The 15,515-nt window shown below is 36.0% G+C and overlaps 1 protein-coding gene across 1 annotated transcript; it reads left to right on the top strand.

Moving 5' to 3' along the window:
* The first annotated feature begins 200 nt into the window (after window positions 1–200).
* Window positions 201–1,891, top strand: LOC131028710 (transcription factor MYB13). The gene is made up of 3 exons (XM_057959050.1): window positions 201–538; window positions 811–940; window positions 1,093–1,891. The coding sequence occupies exons 1-3, from the start codon at window positions 412–414 to the stop codon at window positions 1,760–1,762; spliced, it is 927 nt and encodes a 308-aa protein (XP_057815033.1). The 5' UTR covers window positions 201–411; the 3' UTR covers window positions 1,763–1,891.
* The last annotated feature ends 13,624 nt before the right edge of the window (window positions 1,892–15,515 follow it).

The following is a 15,515-nucleotide window of genomic DNA, read 5'->3' as shown; positions in this document are numbered from 1 at the left end:
ATTTGCATTTGCCTCCACATCAATGTTCATGGATTGAATGATGACACAAACAAAGAGAAATCTACTTTGATCATAATTCCTGCCTTGAAAATCCTCTTATATTACCTGAAGGCATATCCTAGTACGGTGAAAAATGTGACTTTACCGGGGAAAACGTGAAGTTTAAACTCTTGAATAGCTTGGGGTCTAATTATATCTGATACATGGTTTCAAAGGCAAGTTTATAAATTCAAGAAAACCTGAAAAATAGCATCATGTTTGCATATCTTTGCTAAGGAGTTTCAAGTATAGCTTGATATGATTTTTGATCGCTGCACCATTTAGTTTAGTTTGTTGGATCTTTAGCATCTTGTTGTAGGCTGATCTTTATAACTTCGTATATTTTCATTTGCTTAAACTTGTAGGAGGACTATGAGGCAAACAAACTCAAATATTGGCATGAATAAAGGACCCTGGACACCGGCTGAAGATCTTCTTTTGAAAAACCAAATAAAGCTTCAGGGAGAAAGACACTGGAATTCTATTGCTGATAAAGCAGGTATGACATACTTTTTGAGGTAGAGCTTAAACAGCCAATATTTTGTGTTGTTCACTGTGGTACAAAAAAGACTGTCAAAGCTTTTGAATTTCGTAAGTGGGTGAATCAGACACCATAGTGGTAATATGAATTGCTTATAATTTAAAGAATTCAAATAAGCACACAGGTAACTATCAGTGCTCTAGATTTGTTAAGTGATTTGAGGTTAAATATAATTGGGAGTTTCAGATAGCTGGCTTTTTAAAGAACTGTTAGCTTCAATCTGTGTCCAGGTTTGAAACGAACTGGAAAGAGTTGCAGGCTCAGGTGGATGAACTACCTCCGCCCCACTGTCAAAAGAGGTCATATATCGGCTGATGAAGAAGAACTCATTATCAGACTTCATAAATTGTTGGGGAATAGGTATGAGATTTCGATTCATTTACTTGGTTGTTATTGTCTTCGATGGTTCTAATTTAATAGTTCCATTGATTTAAATTTCCCAGTCGAGCTGAAAGATTAATTTTATGGATTTTATACCTAATCGTTGTTTAATTACTTGTAATTATACGCAGGTGGTCGTTGATTGCGGGCAGAATGCCTGGGCGAACAGATAATGAAATCAAGAACTATTGGAATACACATTTGAGCAGGAAAGTAGGCAGAAAAGATCCCAAACGCACCAAACAAGGCTATAAACATCATGTTGGTGCAGCTACACATCTACAGCTCTCGTCCGATCAGAATGAACAAGTGTGCAGTGAAGCAGAAAGAGGAAGGACAGATGTGGATAATATAATAGCCACAAATGAACTCATGGGTTCAGCAGAGTCCGAAGACTATTCTGTATGCATTGTCAAAGATCACACCAGTTTTTCATATGAAGAAATTGAGAGCTTTCTGGTGGAAACAGATCGGGACATACAATGGAATATTTCTTCCAACTGGGGAAGTGCGAATTACAAACAGTTTAATGGATATGAAGAATCTCTAGTACAAGATGCTTCAATCGGTATGGAGCAAATCAAAGATGTAACCAATGATGCTAACAACATTTATCATGTGGATTCTCTTCCAAATTCATCTTCGTTATTATCGGGATTAATCTACCCACCTAATATTTACTGCTTATCTCCCGACATATCATTTAATATGATTTCAAGTGAACCATGGTTCCCATATACTGCAGAAGAGATTTCAAACAATTCCTCCCCTCAAGAAGAAATACATGCTCTGTTCTTTTGAACAGTTAATTTTTAAACCACTGTAGATAATGGTTTAGTAGATATGGAGCGGGAATCCAGCGATCTATGAGCTGTTGCTGCAAGAGAAATTTGAAGATCTTGTATTGTTTTGAAGGCTAAATGCTTATTGATTCACAAAGTTTTAATAATATATTGTTCCTTTTAAAAACCCCTTTTAGAGTTTTTTACGTATTCATTCGCTTCTACAAAAGTTTACTGCTGAGTTCTTTTTCAGATTTAAAACCTGCTCAGCTTATTTGTTCAGTGTATATAAAAATATTTTATAAACATGTTAAACGTGTGACTGATCACTCTTCCAATTTATCGCTGTCACATTCAAAATGAAGGGAATATTGCGTAGGTGATAGCAGTTGGAATGTTAAATTATGTGAACATTGCTGGAACTGCGGACAAGAATATTCTATCAGGAAAAGGTAAATAAAAAAAGGAAAGCAGGCAGAAGAAAGGCTGTAGATGAGAATATTCTATCAGAAAAGATGAACGAGGGAAGGTATTTATGGCAATAGAGGAGTTATTCTAGGGAAGAATAGCAAATGTGGGAATAGGACAATCGGGATAATACAAAACGGAATGATTAGACGAAAAGAAGAGGAGATGCATGTGTAAGAAAAAGAAGATAGATATATTAAGAAGGGAATGCTATCAATGTGGGAGGATATGTATAGGTGTGTGGTTGTATGGGAAATTTTCTATGTTTATTTGTGTGAATATGTATTAATTTTTTTGTAATATATAATTTTTTTGTAATATATATTGTATAAAATGTTTGTGTTTATATTAAGAAGTCAATAATATTTGTAATTAGAGGAACAATCATATTATGGGAGTAACAATCTGATTATGTATTAACTTTTTTGCAATATATAATTTTTTTATAATTATTAAGAATGTCTTAGTATTGTATAAAATGTTTATGTTTATGTTTATATTAAGAAGTCAACAATATTTGTAATTAGAGGAACAATCATATTATGTGGTGAAGGAGTTTATTTAGGAATATGTGTACTTAAAAGGTAAGTGTGGCAAGGTTATATTTAATAAAGTGTCTTGGTTTAAAAGAGGCCATGAAATCTTTATGAGCCAAATATTTTTAGTGAGCTTCCAAATAGGCAATTATGAAGCCAAAGTGTTGTGTAACAATATGTCTATAGATGCATGCCATGAATGTCTGCAAATACCCTAGTAGTGTGATAAGAGAGATTTCTATGTTGATAGGATGGGTACTTATACCCTAGTGAAGAATTGAAGAAGTTATATGCTTACTCCATTGAAATTTCAGGGAGAGATAGAAAATGGTCCAAGAAAATTGCTATTCAATAGCCAAAATATATTAGGAGAACCCAAATATGAAGCTACATATAGTTCTATATTTTTTTTTGACAAAGTATATATAGGAAAAGTGATTAAATTTGAGGTTGTATATGGTGATAATACTCTTCTTGGCATGTTAAAATTACATGCAACAAAGGGATCTATTTGTTGAAATTTATGTGCTAGTAATGGGGTCTTTATAGTGTTGAATTTAAAGATAACATGAGAAAACAAATTCTTTCTACAAGAAGGACCTATAAGAAATAATAAAAAGGAGATTCAAAAAAGTTGTATGATGAGATAAAATGAGCTTACAAAAGGAAAGTCTCACAAGAAATATAATTAAGGTTTGTGAATTTTTATTTTCTTAGTAGAACAAGGACTTATTGAAGGGAAACAATAGTAGAGGTAGAGTATTATCAAAGATAGCTATACCAATGCAAGTTTAAGAGAGGGAGGGTAAATAGAATTCCGACCATTATAAATGCATGATACTAAAAATATTGGTAATAGGTTAAAAAAGAGAATTGTTACAAGAGAAAGAAATGTATCATATCTATAAGTGTAATACAAGCATGGAAGTGGAGTGAATAAGTTATTTATTACTATATACATGGTTAGTGAAATTGTAGCAATTTTAGATTTCATTAAGTAACAAGAAAATGTCTCCAAATAATTAAGAAACTAGAATACCCTAAACAGGGCAATTACTAAGGTTTGATACAATGTGAAGAAACTAAAATCTCCGAATAGGACAGAGACAAATATTTGATACCATGTCAAGGATTTAAAATCCTCCCCCCCCCGCAGAAAAAGTAAAAAGAAAAAAAACAATCATTGAGACTTCTACCTAGTTGGCCAATCATTAGAAATTCAAAATAAAAAATCAAACAATGCATAAGTTGGAGACATGCAACATTTTTATTTCTCTATTAACTATAGAAATGACTTTTACAAAACATACAAACTACTCGTTACTAATGAACTTGTAACAATTTTATGCTACACCAATAGATGATAGCAGCTTTTTGAGCTCTTTTGGTGCAAGAGCACCTCATGACTAAGATAATAAGAGAAATAAAGGCTAAATGACACACATGAGAATGTGACCTTTCAATCTATGTAATAGGGTAGTCTTGTTTGTTTGTAATAAACCACAACTTGTTACCCAATGCCATGGATTTGGCAAATTGATAAGCCATCATGGGCATATGGGCCTAGGGGTATTTGGTTGAGTATTTTTCTAGGTGTTTATGTGTTGGAGATGTCTTGTGAAGGTTTAGGACATTTTGAATCACCTCTAGGTAGGTGGATTTAACATATGTCAAAAGTTGCTCAAACTTGACAACTTTTAATGACAACTTTTGGTTGCAAATAGCAACTTCCTTCCAATGGTTACCTTGGTTCAAAAGGTGGTTGATAAACATTGAGGAAGGTATAGAATGTCATCCCCAATCATCATTGGGAGAGGAGAATGACTTTGTAAACTTTTGGCATCATCAAAGTAATGTATTTATGAGAATTTCCTGCAATTTCGTTATTCTACAAGGTGTACTATACTGTACAATCATTTAAAAGTTAGGAAAATAGTGGGATGTGTTAGAGTGGCCAATCATCTTTCAAATGCATAAGGTCTGAGGTCCTAATTCTCCAAGACAAGGAAGAAAATAGCAAGTTTCTGGAAGTGTTCTAGATTCGATAGTCTTACCTAGGGTTTTGCAAAGAAACGGCCTTATCTTGTTGGTCCTTCATTGATGGTTCATGAATTTCAAGGGGATGCAAGTATGGCCAATTTATTTTAGGATTTTGAAGGCCTTTTTCAAGTTAGGACCAGTTGGAGGCAAGGGTTTGATCCATTAAGGTGGGCAACTCCATGTGGCCACCGTGAAAGTGTAAGCAAACATGTATCACATTAGGGGTTAAAGGTCTGATCATGGCCTAAGACTTAGGAATTGGTGTATTTGCAATGGCTTAAGGGTATTCCTTGAGTCATTTTGGTGAGTTAAGGTCTACGTCTACACATTCCTTTGTAAAATAGGCCTAATTACGCTATACCGGTATCTTGACCAAGGTAGGGTTTGTTTTATTTTGTTCCCTACTAGTAAGAATCCTTAAGATATGTTTAGTAACTCCCAAAAGGGTATCCAAATTTGTGATTTTTTGTCTAGTATTTTAGAGAAATAAAGAGTTAAGTGTGGAAATCCGGTCTGGTAGGACAACTAGGTTTTGTAGGCCTTGTTGTAGGAGTTACCCAAACCGATAGAGGGAACCTGAATTCAATGATTGAAGGAGGTATCCATGATCTAGGGGACTTCAAATCAAACTTGAAATAGCCATTGTTGCATTGGAGAAGGGACCAAACCATTGTTGACCATAGGAACCTTATACCGATAAATGAAAGAGACCTTGTACTGGTAGTCTTTTATTTGGAAGAAAGGGATGTGGGACTTATAAAACTGATATTACTTAACCCCTGGGAGTGTTGTGTGATTGCTAGGGTCCTTGGTGTGTTCTTGGATTAGGGGACCTATCCTATACCTATACTGGGACTCTACATTAGATTGGTATGAGAGCATAGGAGGAATCCTTTTCGGAAGAAGAATAGTACTTGTCAATAGAAGAATCAGAGGGTGAGGCTAGAAGAATGCCTCCAAAGGTGATAAATGTGAAACTTACCAGGATGGTGCAAGAAAAAAGAAAAGAAAATGATTAGCTTAGAAGGTTGATTGAGAACTTGGAAGGAAGGTTGGAGAGAGAAACTGATGGCTAGAAGGAAGTGGGAGAAGAAGAGGAGAACCCACAAAGGCAAGAAGAAGAAGAAGTTCATGTAGAGCATAGGTACCTGGTCAATGCCTTGAAGTCTATGGAGAGGAGAACCATGGACTAGAAATCAAACCTTCCTATTTTCAGTGGGAAGATGGATGCCAATGTAGTGATGGATTGGATAGAGTCCTTAAACAACTTCTTTGAATGTGAAGACATTACTGACAACCAAAAGATGAATATTGCCAAGTCAAGAATGCAGGGAGTAGCCCTGACATGGTGGAATTTTGTGCAAGGAGAAAGAGTGAAAGAGGGAAGAGGAATGATCACCTCTTGGAAGAAGATGATTACAAAGATCAAGGGAGTATATGTACCTAAGGACTATGAAGTCCAATTACACAAGAGAAGGCAGAATCTCAGATAGAAAGAGATGGATGTGTGTGCCTATACTAAAGAATTTCAGAAATTGAGTATAAAGTCTAAGAAGGTTGAAGATGAAAGTGAAAGAGTGGAAAGACATCTAAACGACCTAAGGTGGAACATACAAGAAGAGTTGAACCTCTTTTTCCTTGACACTGTTCATAGATGCTAGAAGCTCAAAAAAAGACAAGAGTAGAGCAGTAGAGGAAGGGGTACGAAACCAAGAGGAAGGAGCAACTTCAGAGTAAGAGGATCAATTTTTGAATTTCAAGGAGAAAGCAGTCAAGACTCCTCAAGGAATGACAACAAAAACAAAGGCAACTTCAGAGGTAGAAGGCCAAATTTTAGAGGAAGATCATTAGGAAGAGGAGTAGGACCAATAAAATGTTTTAACTACAACCAAGAGGGACACATTACCAGCAGATGCCCAGAGAATATGGGGTCTAGTTCCCAAGGAGAAAGGAGAGACAATCTAACCCAAGAATTAGATTACCAAGGCAATAGTAAACCTGATTCATATGGTTATCCAGAGACCAGAGAGGCACTAATGTTGAGAAGAACCCTCTTTAAGGTACCAACACCTACGAAGCCACCTCAGAGGAAGATTATGTTCCGCACCACTTGCCAATCAGGAGGAAAGGTATGTAAACTTTTGGTTGACTCAGGGTCTACTGAGAATTTTGTGTCAATAGAAATGGTAGAGAAGTTGAAATTGAGGAGGATACCCCATCCATACCCCTATAAGGTGTCTTGGCTCACAAAAGGGCAACAAACTCTTATAGAAGAGCAGTCATGGGTAGAATTCCAGATAGGAGCATATAAATATAAGATTTTGTTTGATGTTGTTAACATGGATGCTTGTCACCTCTTGTTTGGAAGACCATGGTAGTATGACCTCAAAGCACACCATGATGGCTTTAGGAATACCTATTCCATCACAAAGAATGGCAAGGTCATAGAGCTACTACCCCTGACTAAAAAGAATGAAGAGCAGAAAGAAACTGAGTCCAAAGTGACGATGATGGAGGGCAAACCATTCCTCAAGGAGATAAAGATGGAAGAAGGAATATGCTTTGCATTTCTTCCAATACCAACATCAAAGGAGAAGCCTACTGTAGATGATAGGGTAGAAGGAAAGGAAAAGGATCTCAATTCAGAAGTGAAGGAGATCATTGGTAGATACCAAGGAATAGTTGCAGATGGAGTACCAAGGAGTTTTCCACCAATGAGAGAGATCAGTCACTATATTGACTTGATCCCAAGGGCCACATTACCTAAAAAGGCTGCATACAAACTCACACCACAACAAAATGAGGAGATGACAAGGCATATTCAAGAGTGCTAGAATCTGACCTGATTGGAAAGAGCCTTAGCCCATGTGCAGTACTGACAGTTTTGGCACCCAAAAAGGATGGAACATGGAGGCTTTGTACAGACTCAAGATCTCTCAACAAGATCACCATAAGCTATAGATTTCCAATGCCTAGGATAGAAGATTTTCTTGATTGTTTGGGGGGTGCAAGATATATTTTTTAAATTGATTTAAAGAGTGGACAACACCAAATTAGAATTAGGCTTGGTGATGAGTGGAAAACAACCTTCAAAACAAATGAAGGGTTGTATGAATGGAAGGTTATGCAATTTGGTTTGTCTAATGCCCCAATTACATTCATGAGACTCATGAATGAAATTTTGAAAGAATTCACAGGGAAGTTTGTAATAGTGTATTTGGATGACATCCTTGTATTTAGCAAGACAAAGGAAGAGCACTTGAGGCATCTAGACATGGTTTTGAAAAAGTTGAGTGAAGAGGAATTGATGATCAACATGGAGAAGTGTTTGTTCATGCAGAAAGAGCTCATCTACATAGAATTTGTGATCTCCAAAGGTCACTTGAAGATGGAACAGGATAAGGTAAATGCAATTGTTTCTTGGCCTACTCCTAAGGCTTTTGGTGAAGTTAGAAGTTTCCATGGATTAGCCATATTTTATAAAAAGTTCATAAGAGGTTTCAGTTAGATATCTGCTCCAATGTTGGAAACCATAAAAGGTGGTCAAAAGTGTAGGTTTTCTTGGACAAAGGAGGTGAATGAGGCATTTGAAACTCTCAAGAAAAAGGTAGCTCAACAATCGCTACTTGCTTTACCTGATTTTAACAAAGTGTTTCAGATTGAATGTGATGCTATTCATGTGGCCATAGGAGCAGTAATAAGCCAAGAAGGCAGACCTATAGCATTTTTTAGTGAAAAATTCAATGAGGCAAAGAGAAAATATTCTTCTTATGACCTAGAAATGTATGCACTAGTTCAGGCATTGAAAAAATGGAGACACTATCTACTAACAACCAAGCCTTGAGTTTCATTAATAGCCAAGAAAAGCTAAGCCATAGGCATATGAAGTGGGTAGAATCCCTACAAGCCTATACCTTTTCCATAAAACACTAGAAATGAGTAGCCATCAAAGTGGCTGATGCACTGAGTAGGAGAGTGCTAACCATATCTGAAATCCAATTAGAAAGCATTGGGATTGATGCAATGAAAGATATGTATGTTGTAGATGAGCACTTTAAGGAGATTTACAAGGCATGTATTGAATTTAGTGAGAGGTATCATGTGGAGTTTTTTGATTTTCTGATCCAAGATGGACTTCTTTTCAAAGATGGCAAATCATGCATACCAAAGTGCTCAATGAGGACTAATATCATCAAGGAAAATCATAGTGGAGCTATGGCAGGTCATTTTGGTTTGGACAAGACACTTGAATTGGTAATAAGGCACTACTTTTGGCCCAAATTGCAGGTTGATGTAAGAAAGTTTGTAGATACATGCACCATTTGCCAAAAGGAAAAAGGAAGAAGTACCAATGTTGGTCTCTATCAACCCTTACCCATTCCCTCAAGACCTTGGGAAAGTGTGTCAATGGACTTTGTAACAAGTTTACCTAGGAGCCAAAAGGCATTTGACAATGTATTTTTGATAGTGGATAGGTTTAGTAAAATGACACATTTCTTTCCATGTAAGTCCACTAGTGATGCATCTTATATAGCAAATTTGGTTTTCAGAGAAGTAGCAAGAATTCATGGACTTCCATTGAACATAGTGTCTGATAGGGATGTCAAATTTGTTGGCCATTTTTGAAGAACTCTGTGGAGGAAACTTGGCACCAATCTATCTTTCTCATCAGCCTATCATCCACAAACGGATGGGTAGACAACAGTAGTAAACTGGTCATTAGGGAATTTATTGAGATGTCTTACAAGGTAGCATGGTGAAAAGTGGGATTCAATTTTACCTCAGGCTAAGTTTGCCTATAATGACACTGTAAATAGAAGCACGGGAAAGTCACCATTTCAGATTGTGCATGGGTTGCATCCAAGAGGGGTGTTGGAGTTGAGAAAACTATCCCATATGGATCCCATAAATGTAGATGGTGAGAGGTTTGCTGAAGCCATAAAGGAAGTTCATTTGCAGGTCAAAATACAACTTCAAAAGTCATCAGAAAAAATACAAAGAACATGTAGATCAAAAAATGAGAGAGGTACAATTTCAAGTTGGAGATTTGGTTTGGGCAAATTTGAAGAAGGAAAAGTTGCCCAAGGACAAACACACTAAGCTCATACAAAGGAAAGTAGGACCATGTCAAATCTTGAAGAAGTTTGGCACCAATGCTTATGAAATTCAATTACCATCAGACCTTGGCATATCTCCTATTTTTAATGTTTGTGATCTAACTCCTTTTAAAGCTGACTCTAATGCATGTAACTCACATTAGGTCCTAGAAGAAGCAACAAATATATATTTTCCCAAACATGAGCCACCTAAACTTGAAAAAGTGTTGGATAGCAAGATTGTAAAGAAGACCATGAACAATGAGTAAATACAATACTTGGTCAAAAGGAAAAGAAAAATAGACTCTGAAGCCATTTGGTTGAATGAAGATCAGATCAAGAAGTATGGCACTACATTACATGACCTCATCTCAAGTGGACTTGAGATTCATTCATCCCGGGAGTATGGTGCATGAGCACCTCATGACTAAGATAATAAGAGAAATAAAGGCTAAAGGACACACATGGGAATGTGACCTTTCAATCTATGTAATCAAGTAGTATTGTTTGTTTGATGTCTGATTTGTTTGTAATAAACCCCACCTTGTTACCCAATGACATGGATTTGGCAAATTGATAAGCCACCATGGGCATATGGGCCTAGGGTTATTTGGTTGAGTATTTTTCTAGGTGTTTATGTGTTGGAGATGTCTTAGGAAGGTTTAGGACATGTTGAATCACCTCTAGGTAGGTGGATTCAACATATGTCAAAAGTTGCTCAAACTTGACAACTTTTAATGACAACTTTTGGTTGCAAATAGCAACTTCCTTCCAATGGTCACCTCAGTTAAAAAGGTGGTTGATAACTATTGAGAAAGGTATAAAATATCATCCCCAATCATCATTGGGAGAGGAGAATGATTTTGTAAAATTTTGGCATCATCGAAGTAATGTATTTGTATGAATTTCCTACAATTCTGTTACTCTACATGGTGTACCATACTGTACGATCATTTTGGAATTAGGAAACTAGTGGAATGTGTTAGAGTGGGTAATAACCTTTCAAATGCATTAAGTATGAGGTCATAATTCATCAAGATATGTAAATTTAACTGGTATGTAAATTTACTAGTGGGATGTGAATCAGTATCTAACCGGTATGTAAATTTACTTGACTTAAAACATGAAAAACATATTTAAATTGTGTATCGGTAAACCAAAAACAATGCAGTAAACAAGAATAACAATAACCACATGAGAAGCACACCATTACATAGTATTTTAATGAGGAAACCTGCTGTGGGAAAAACCTCGGTAGGATTTGTGACCCACAACATTCGCTTACTGGCCAATAAGGGAATATTACTCTTACAATAGGGGCCTGCACATGCAAGAAGGCCAAGTGCCTAGAGCTCACTACTCAATTACAAAAGAAGTCACACCGACTTACAAAATGGATTATACTAATCCAATGTCTTGTACTGCTTTAGATCAACATCTTTTATGCCAGATTCTGTACTAGTTTAAGCTCTGCTACAACATAAATCCTTAACCAATATTTTGCATATTAGGTATGCTTATCTTGCATCCTATATCACATATTATTTCCTATTACAAAATGATCTCATACATATATGAGTCATATTACATCTTGCCATGTCGGCTTACAATGATTTTACAATTAATTACAAAATACATTTCAAATAAAATTGAAGTTGGCCAAGGTGCCGGTATCCTTCCTTTCACTGCCAGTGTCCTGTGTGCTGGTGTAGAGTCTATCGATGCTGGTGCCAGTGCTGGTATCTTTGTCTTGCTAGTGTCATATGATTGCAAGGTTGCCATCAATGAAAAAACCTTCAATCACCTACAATTTCTCATTGGAGTGTGCATTTTCCAACAATCTCCCCCTTTGGCATTGATGGCAACACTCATGAGAAAAATAAAAAAGCCGTCCAAAATGATATCCAAAAATAGTCTGCCAAAATTATCTTTCCAAAACTGTATGCTCCCCTTGAGCAGATGAAGTCCCTTCCTTCTGACCATTTTTCTCATCCCACTACTCCCCCTTTAACATCAATGACAAAGGTTGTCATTCGCTGTCAGTGGAGTCCTACCTAGATTCTTGTAACTAGTGGGTTACAATCTGAAAGATATCTGTCAAAACTAAGTTTATACCATTGTTGAAAGTTTTGCTATCTTTTATTGCCTCTTGTGTTCTCTGCATTGTACCGGTGAGTATGTGTATTTTCTCTTCTAGTGTCTTCAGTCTGAGAACCAGAGCCTTAGATGTTTCTTTTCTCAAAGAAATAAGATACTCTCTAGTCTTAGACTAATTTTGCATTTTAAGTCCTTTGCCTTATCCTTTATTCCTATTTGTCTTTCTCCAATTTCTTGATTTTCTCTTCCTGCTCTGTAATTTTCTTTTCTAATTCCAAAAATGAAGCTAATGTTCCAATCAAATTGTCAGTAATATTATTTATCTTCTCTTGAGCTTTGCTGATCTCCTTGTCAAGATCCTCTATTAAGACATTTGTTTTGCAAGTATCCCTATACAGTTTCTTGAAGTCATAGATTATTTCTCCAAGTTCTAGTAAAAGGGTGTCCATTTCTTCCTTGTTCTTCTTTACAATATCCTCAAAGATTTTCTCTTTTTATTTTATTAGTCTTTCCTTGAATGTGTCCTCATTTATTTTATCAATAGTCAATAGGTTGTTAGTGATAAACTTAGACAACGTGTCTAGTTGACCCAAAAAATCTTTATTCTCAACACTGCACTTTGGTGCTATCAATTTAAGAATTGGTAGAGTATCATCAATAGCCTTATAGGCTTGTGCATTGCATTCCATGATCTTCTTTATTGAATCTAACAAGACCTCTATTATATTAGTAGGTCTAAATTTTGTCATAGTTGTACCAGATGTTTGTCCAATAGTCTTTATAATAGCCATGCTACCGGTTGTAGTTATTTCCTTGCTTTGTTTGACCTTTGGTAGGTCTATCTGTGTTTGCATATCCACAAACAAAGGTTTATGCTTTTCAGTTTAGGCTGGTGGCACTGTGTCTGTCTAAACCTGTGCTTTAACCTGTACCAATTTTGGTTTCTCTATCTGTGTCTTTGATAGTTTCTTTGATTTTTTAGTTGCCGGTTTCTCAGTTTGTGTCTCTGAACTTTCCTTAGCCGATTGCTCTGTCTATGCTAGTTTTTCTGTGTTCATCTCAACCTCTGCAGCCGGTGACTTAATAGTCACATTTTTCTCTTTGTGCTTAGTGGTTTCTCTGTCAACCACAACATTAACTTCCTGAGTGTCTACATTTACTGTATACAAAATTTATGATTCAGGGTTTGTATCTTCTACCGGAGTCTCCATACTCTCAGTGGCCGGTTTATTTTCAGTAGTGTCTACCGGTGGAGTATCTGAAAGAGGTGGGGGCACATTGTCAGTTATTTTCAGGCTTGGTGGTCCACCTACCTTACCTTTCCCCTTATCTCGGTCCTTTTGATATACTTTGATAGGCTTAGGTCTAAGTAATTCTTCCTCTTTTTCTTTTTCCACAATGAATATATCCCATCCATCTTCTGTTTCCTCAGATACTTCAGTTACTCTGCCAGCCATTAGTGCTACATGCCAGTGAGTAGTAGAAAATACTATCTGGTTAGCCTCATTGATTAATTTGTCTATTTCATCAGGGGAGTTAACTGGATGCACTGCTAGTAATTTTTCAATCTTAATCTTTTTATCTAGTTCAACAATAGATAATCTTCTAGCTTCTAATCTCCTATACAAGTCATTTGGAATTTCATCAACAATTTGCATCAAAAATTTCTTGTATATATCTAAGCGTAGAATTACACTATTTTCTATGCTTTCCTTATCATCAGCTGATAGTGTATTGTACATTTTATTGATGTTCTTCAGCTTACCATCCTCTGTAATTTTGCTAAGAAGTTTTTCTAGAGGAGCAATAGTCTGTTTCACCTTCTTCTTCTTAGGAGTCATTTTCTTTGTCGGAGGCCTTACTGCCTATTGCTTCTGTCTTGTCCTTTTTGGTGTAGGAGAAGCTACCGGTGATGGTTTTCTTTTTCTTTCAACCCTTTTAAATACAATAGGTATATCACTTTCAGAAGAAATTCCAACCAATGAAAGATGATTTTCTAGTTGAGGTGCTTTCAACTCACTTTCAATTATTCCAGTTTGTTTTAGCACATCTTCCTTGATTGCCTTTTCCTGTCAGATTCCTTTTCTTATAGTTGCTTCAACTTTCTTAACCCTTTTTCTAGATTGAATAGTACTTTCTATTGTTTCAGCATTTCCAAAAGCTTCCTCTTTTAGTTCCTTTGGAGCTTCAAGGAGGGATTTTGTATATGTTTCTATGATGTTGTCGTTTGGTTCATAGCCCATTTCAGTTACCCAAATAGTTCAAGGGACAACTGCTTCCATCCAAATTTCATCTTTCTTGATCACAAAATAGATTTCCTTTTGATACTTATCCACAATAGCTTGTGATAGCCTTGCTCTAGTCTTCATTTGAGCCTTCAATGCTTGAAAATGCTCATTTATGTTTTTCTCCCTATTCTCTCCCATATTGTTCAATAGATCTAACAGTTGTTTTCCTACCAGTATATCAAATCCAAAATCTCTAGCACCAATACTAGGTACTTGTTTGGTTATGTATAGCATCAGACAAACAAGTAAGTTTCCAAATCTGAATGTCCCTTTCTTATCTCTTTTAATCTTTCCCAAATTGTCTATCAACTCATCTTTAAGACATTCGCATATGTCTATCCTTGCATTATTATTGACCATATCATAGGCACTCTTGATACATAGGCTAGAAACTGATACTAACCTATTTGCATATGTAGCCTTATAACCTAAGATCATACTGATAAATCTGACATTTATATCCTTCACATTGTTTATCCTTAGAGATCTCTTATCAAATGTTGCACCAGTAAGGTTTGTCACTGTGTCATTTGAGACCTTCTTTGTTTTGTCTAGTCTATTACTAGTGGAGGGTAACCCTATTACAACTTTTACTGCTTCTTTTGTGATTTTATGAATAGAGTCTAACCAAAAAAATTCACCATGTACTCTGCTTAACACAATCCTTATGATATCCTTGGGGAAATCCAAGATACTAAGAATTTTAATGAAACCTAAGGTTTCTACTATCTTATGTTCAGGTTTGACATTTCCGGATTTATCACAAATTATAGTCTTATACATATTTTTAATTTCATCATCACCTAGTTCATCAATATGACAATGTATATACATCCTAGGGTCTTTAGCAAATACTACTCCTTTAGGGATTTGAGAAAATGCACCTATGCTATCATCTTTCTTCGCAATTTCGGGAATCAGTTTGAAAACCGGTCTAGGGCACTTAATAACCTCAACAACAGAAGGGTTTGCAATAAATTCAGGAGTGGATGAAGATGCCATAGCTATAAATACCTCAATCTACCTTAGGGATGTATTATTTGATGGATTGCTTCACTTCTTCACTTCGAATGCCTTCGCTTGGTAATTTTTGTGCTCTCGAGGATTTGAATGCTTGGTGAATGAAAAAGGAGCCAAAACACTTTCTTTATAATGTTATTTTTGCCAACTACCACATTTAATTATTGTCAGTTAAGTCATAACTTAAGTCATTTGCCAGTATAGAAGTAATTTCAACTTCTTACTAT

This window comes from Cryptomeria japonica, chromosome 1, assembly GCF_030272615.1.
Source record: "Cryptomeria japonica chromosome 1, Sugi_1.0, whole genome shotgun sequence".
Classification (NCBI taxonomy): domain Eukaryota; kingdom Viridiplantae; phylum Streptophyta; class Pinopsida; order Cupressales; family Cupressaceae; genus Cryptomeria; species Cryptomeria japonica.
This window is presented reverse-complemented; position numbering and strand designations above follow the sequence as displayed.

Bases quoted from the DNA above. Each gene is read 5' to 3' on its own strand.
- LOC131028710 (XM_057959050.1), top strand. From the start codon at position 412: ATGAGGCAAACAAACTCAAATATTGGCATGAATAAAGGACCCTGGACA. The intron at 539-810 runs GTATGACATACT...ATCTGTGTCCAG, and splicing joins TTCTATTGCTGATAAAGCAG to GTTTGAAACGAACTGGAAAG. The intron at 941-1,092 runs GTATGAGATTTC...AATTATACGCAG, and splicing joins CATAAATTGTTGGGGAATAG to GTGGTCGTTGATTGCGGGCA.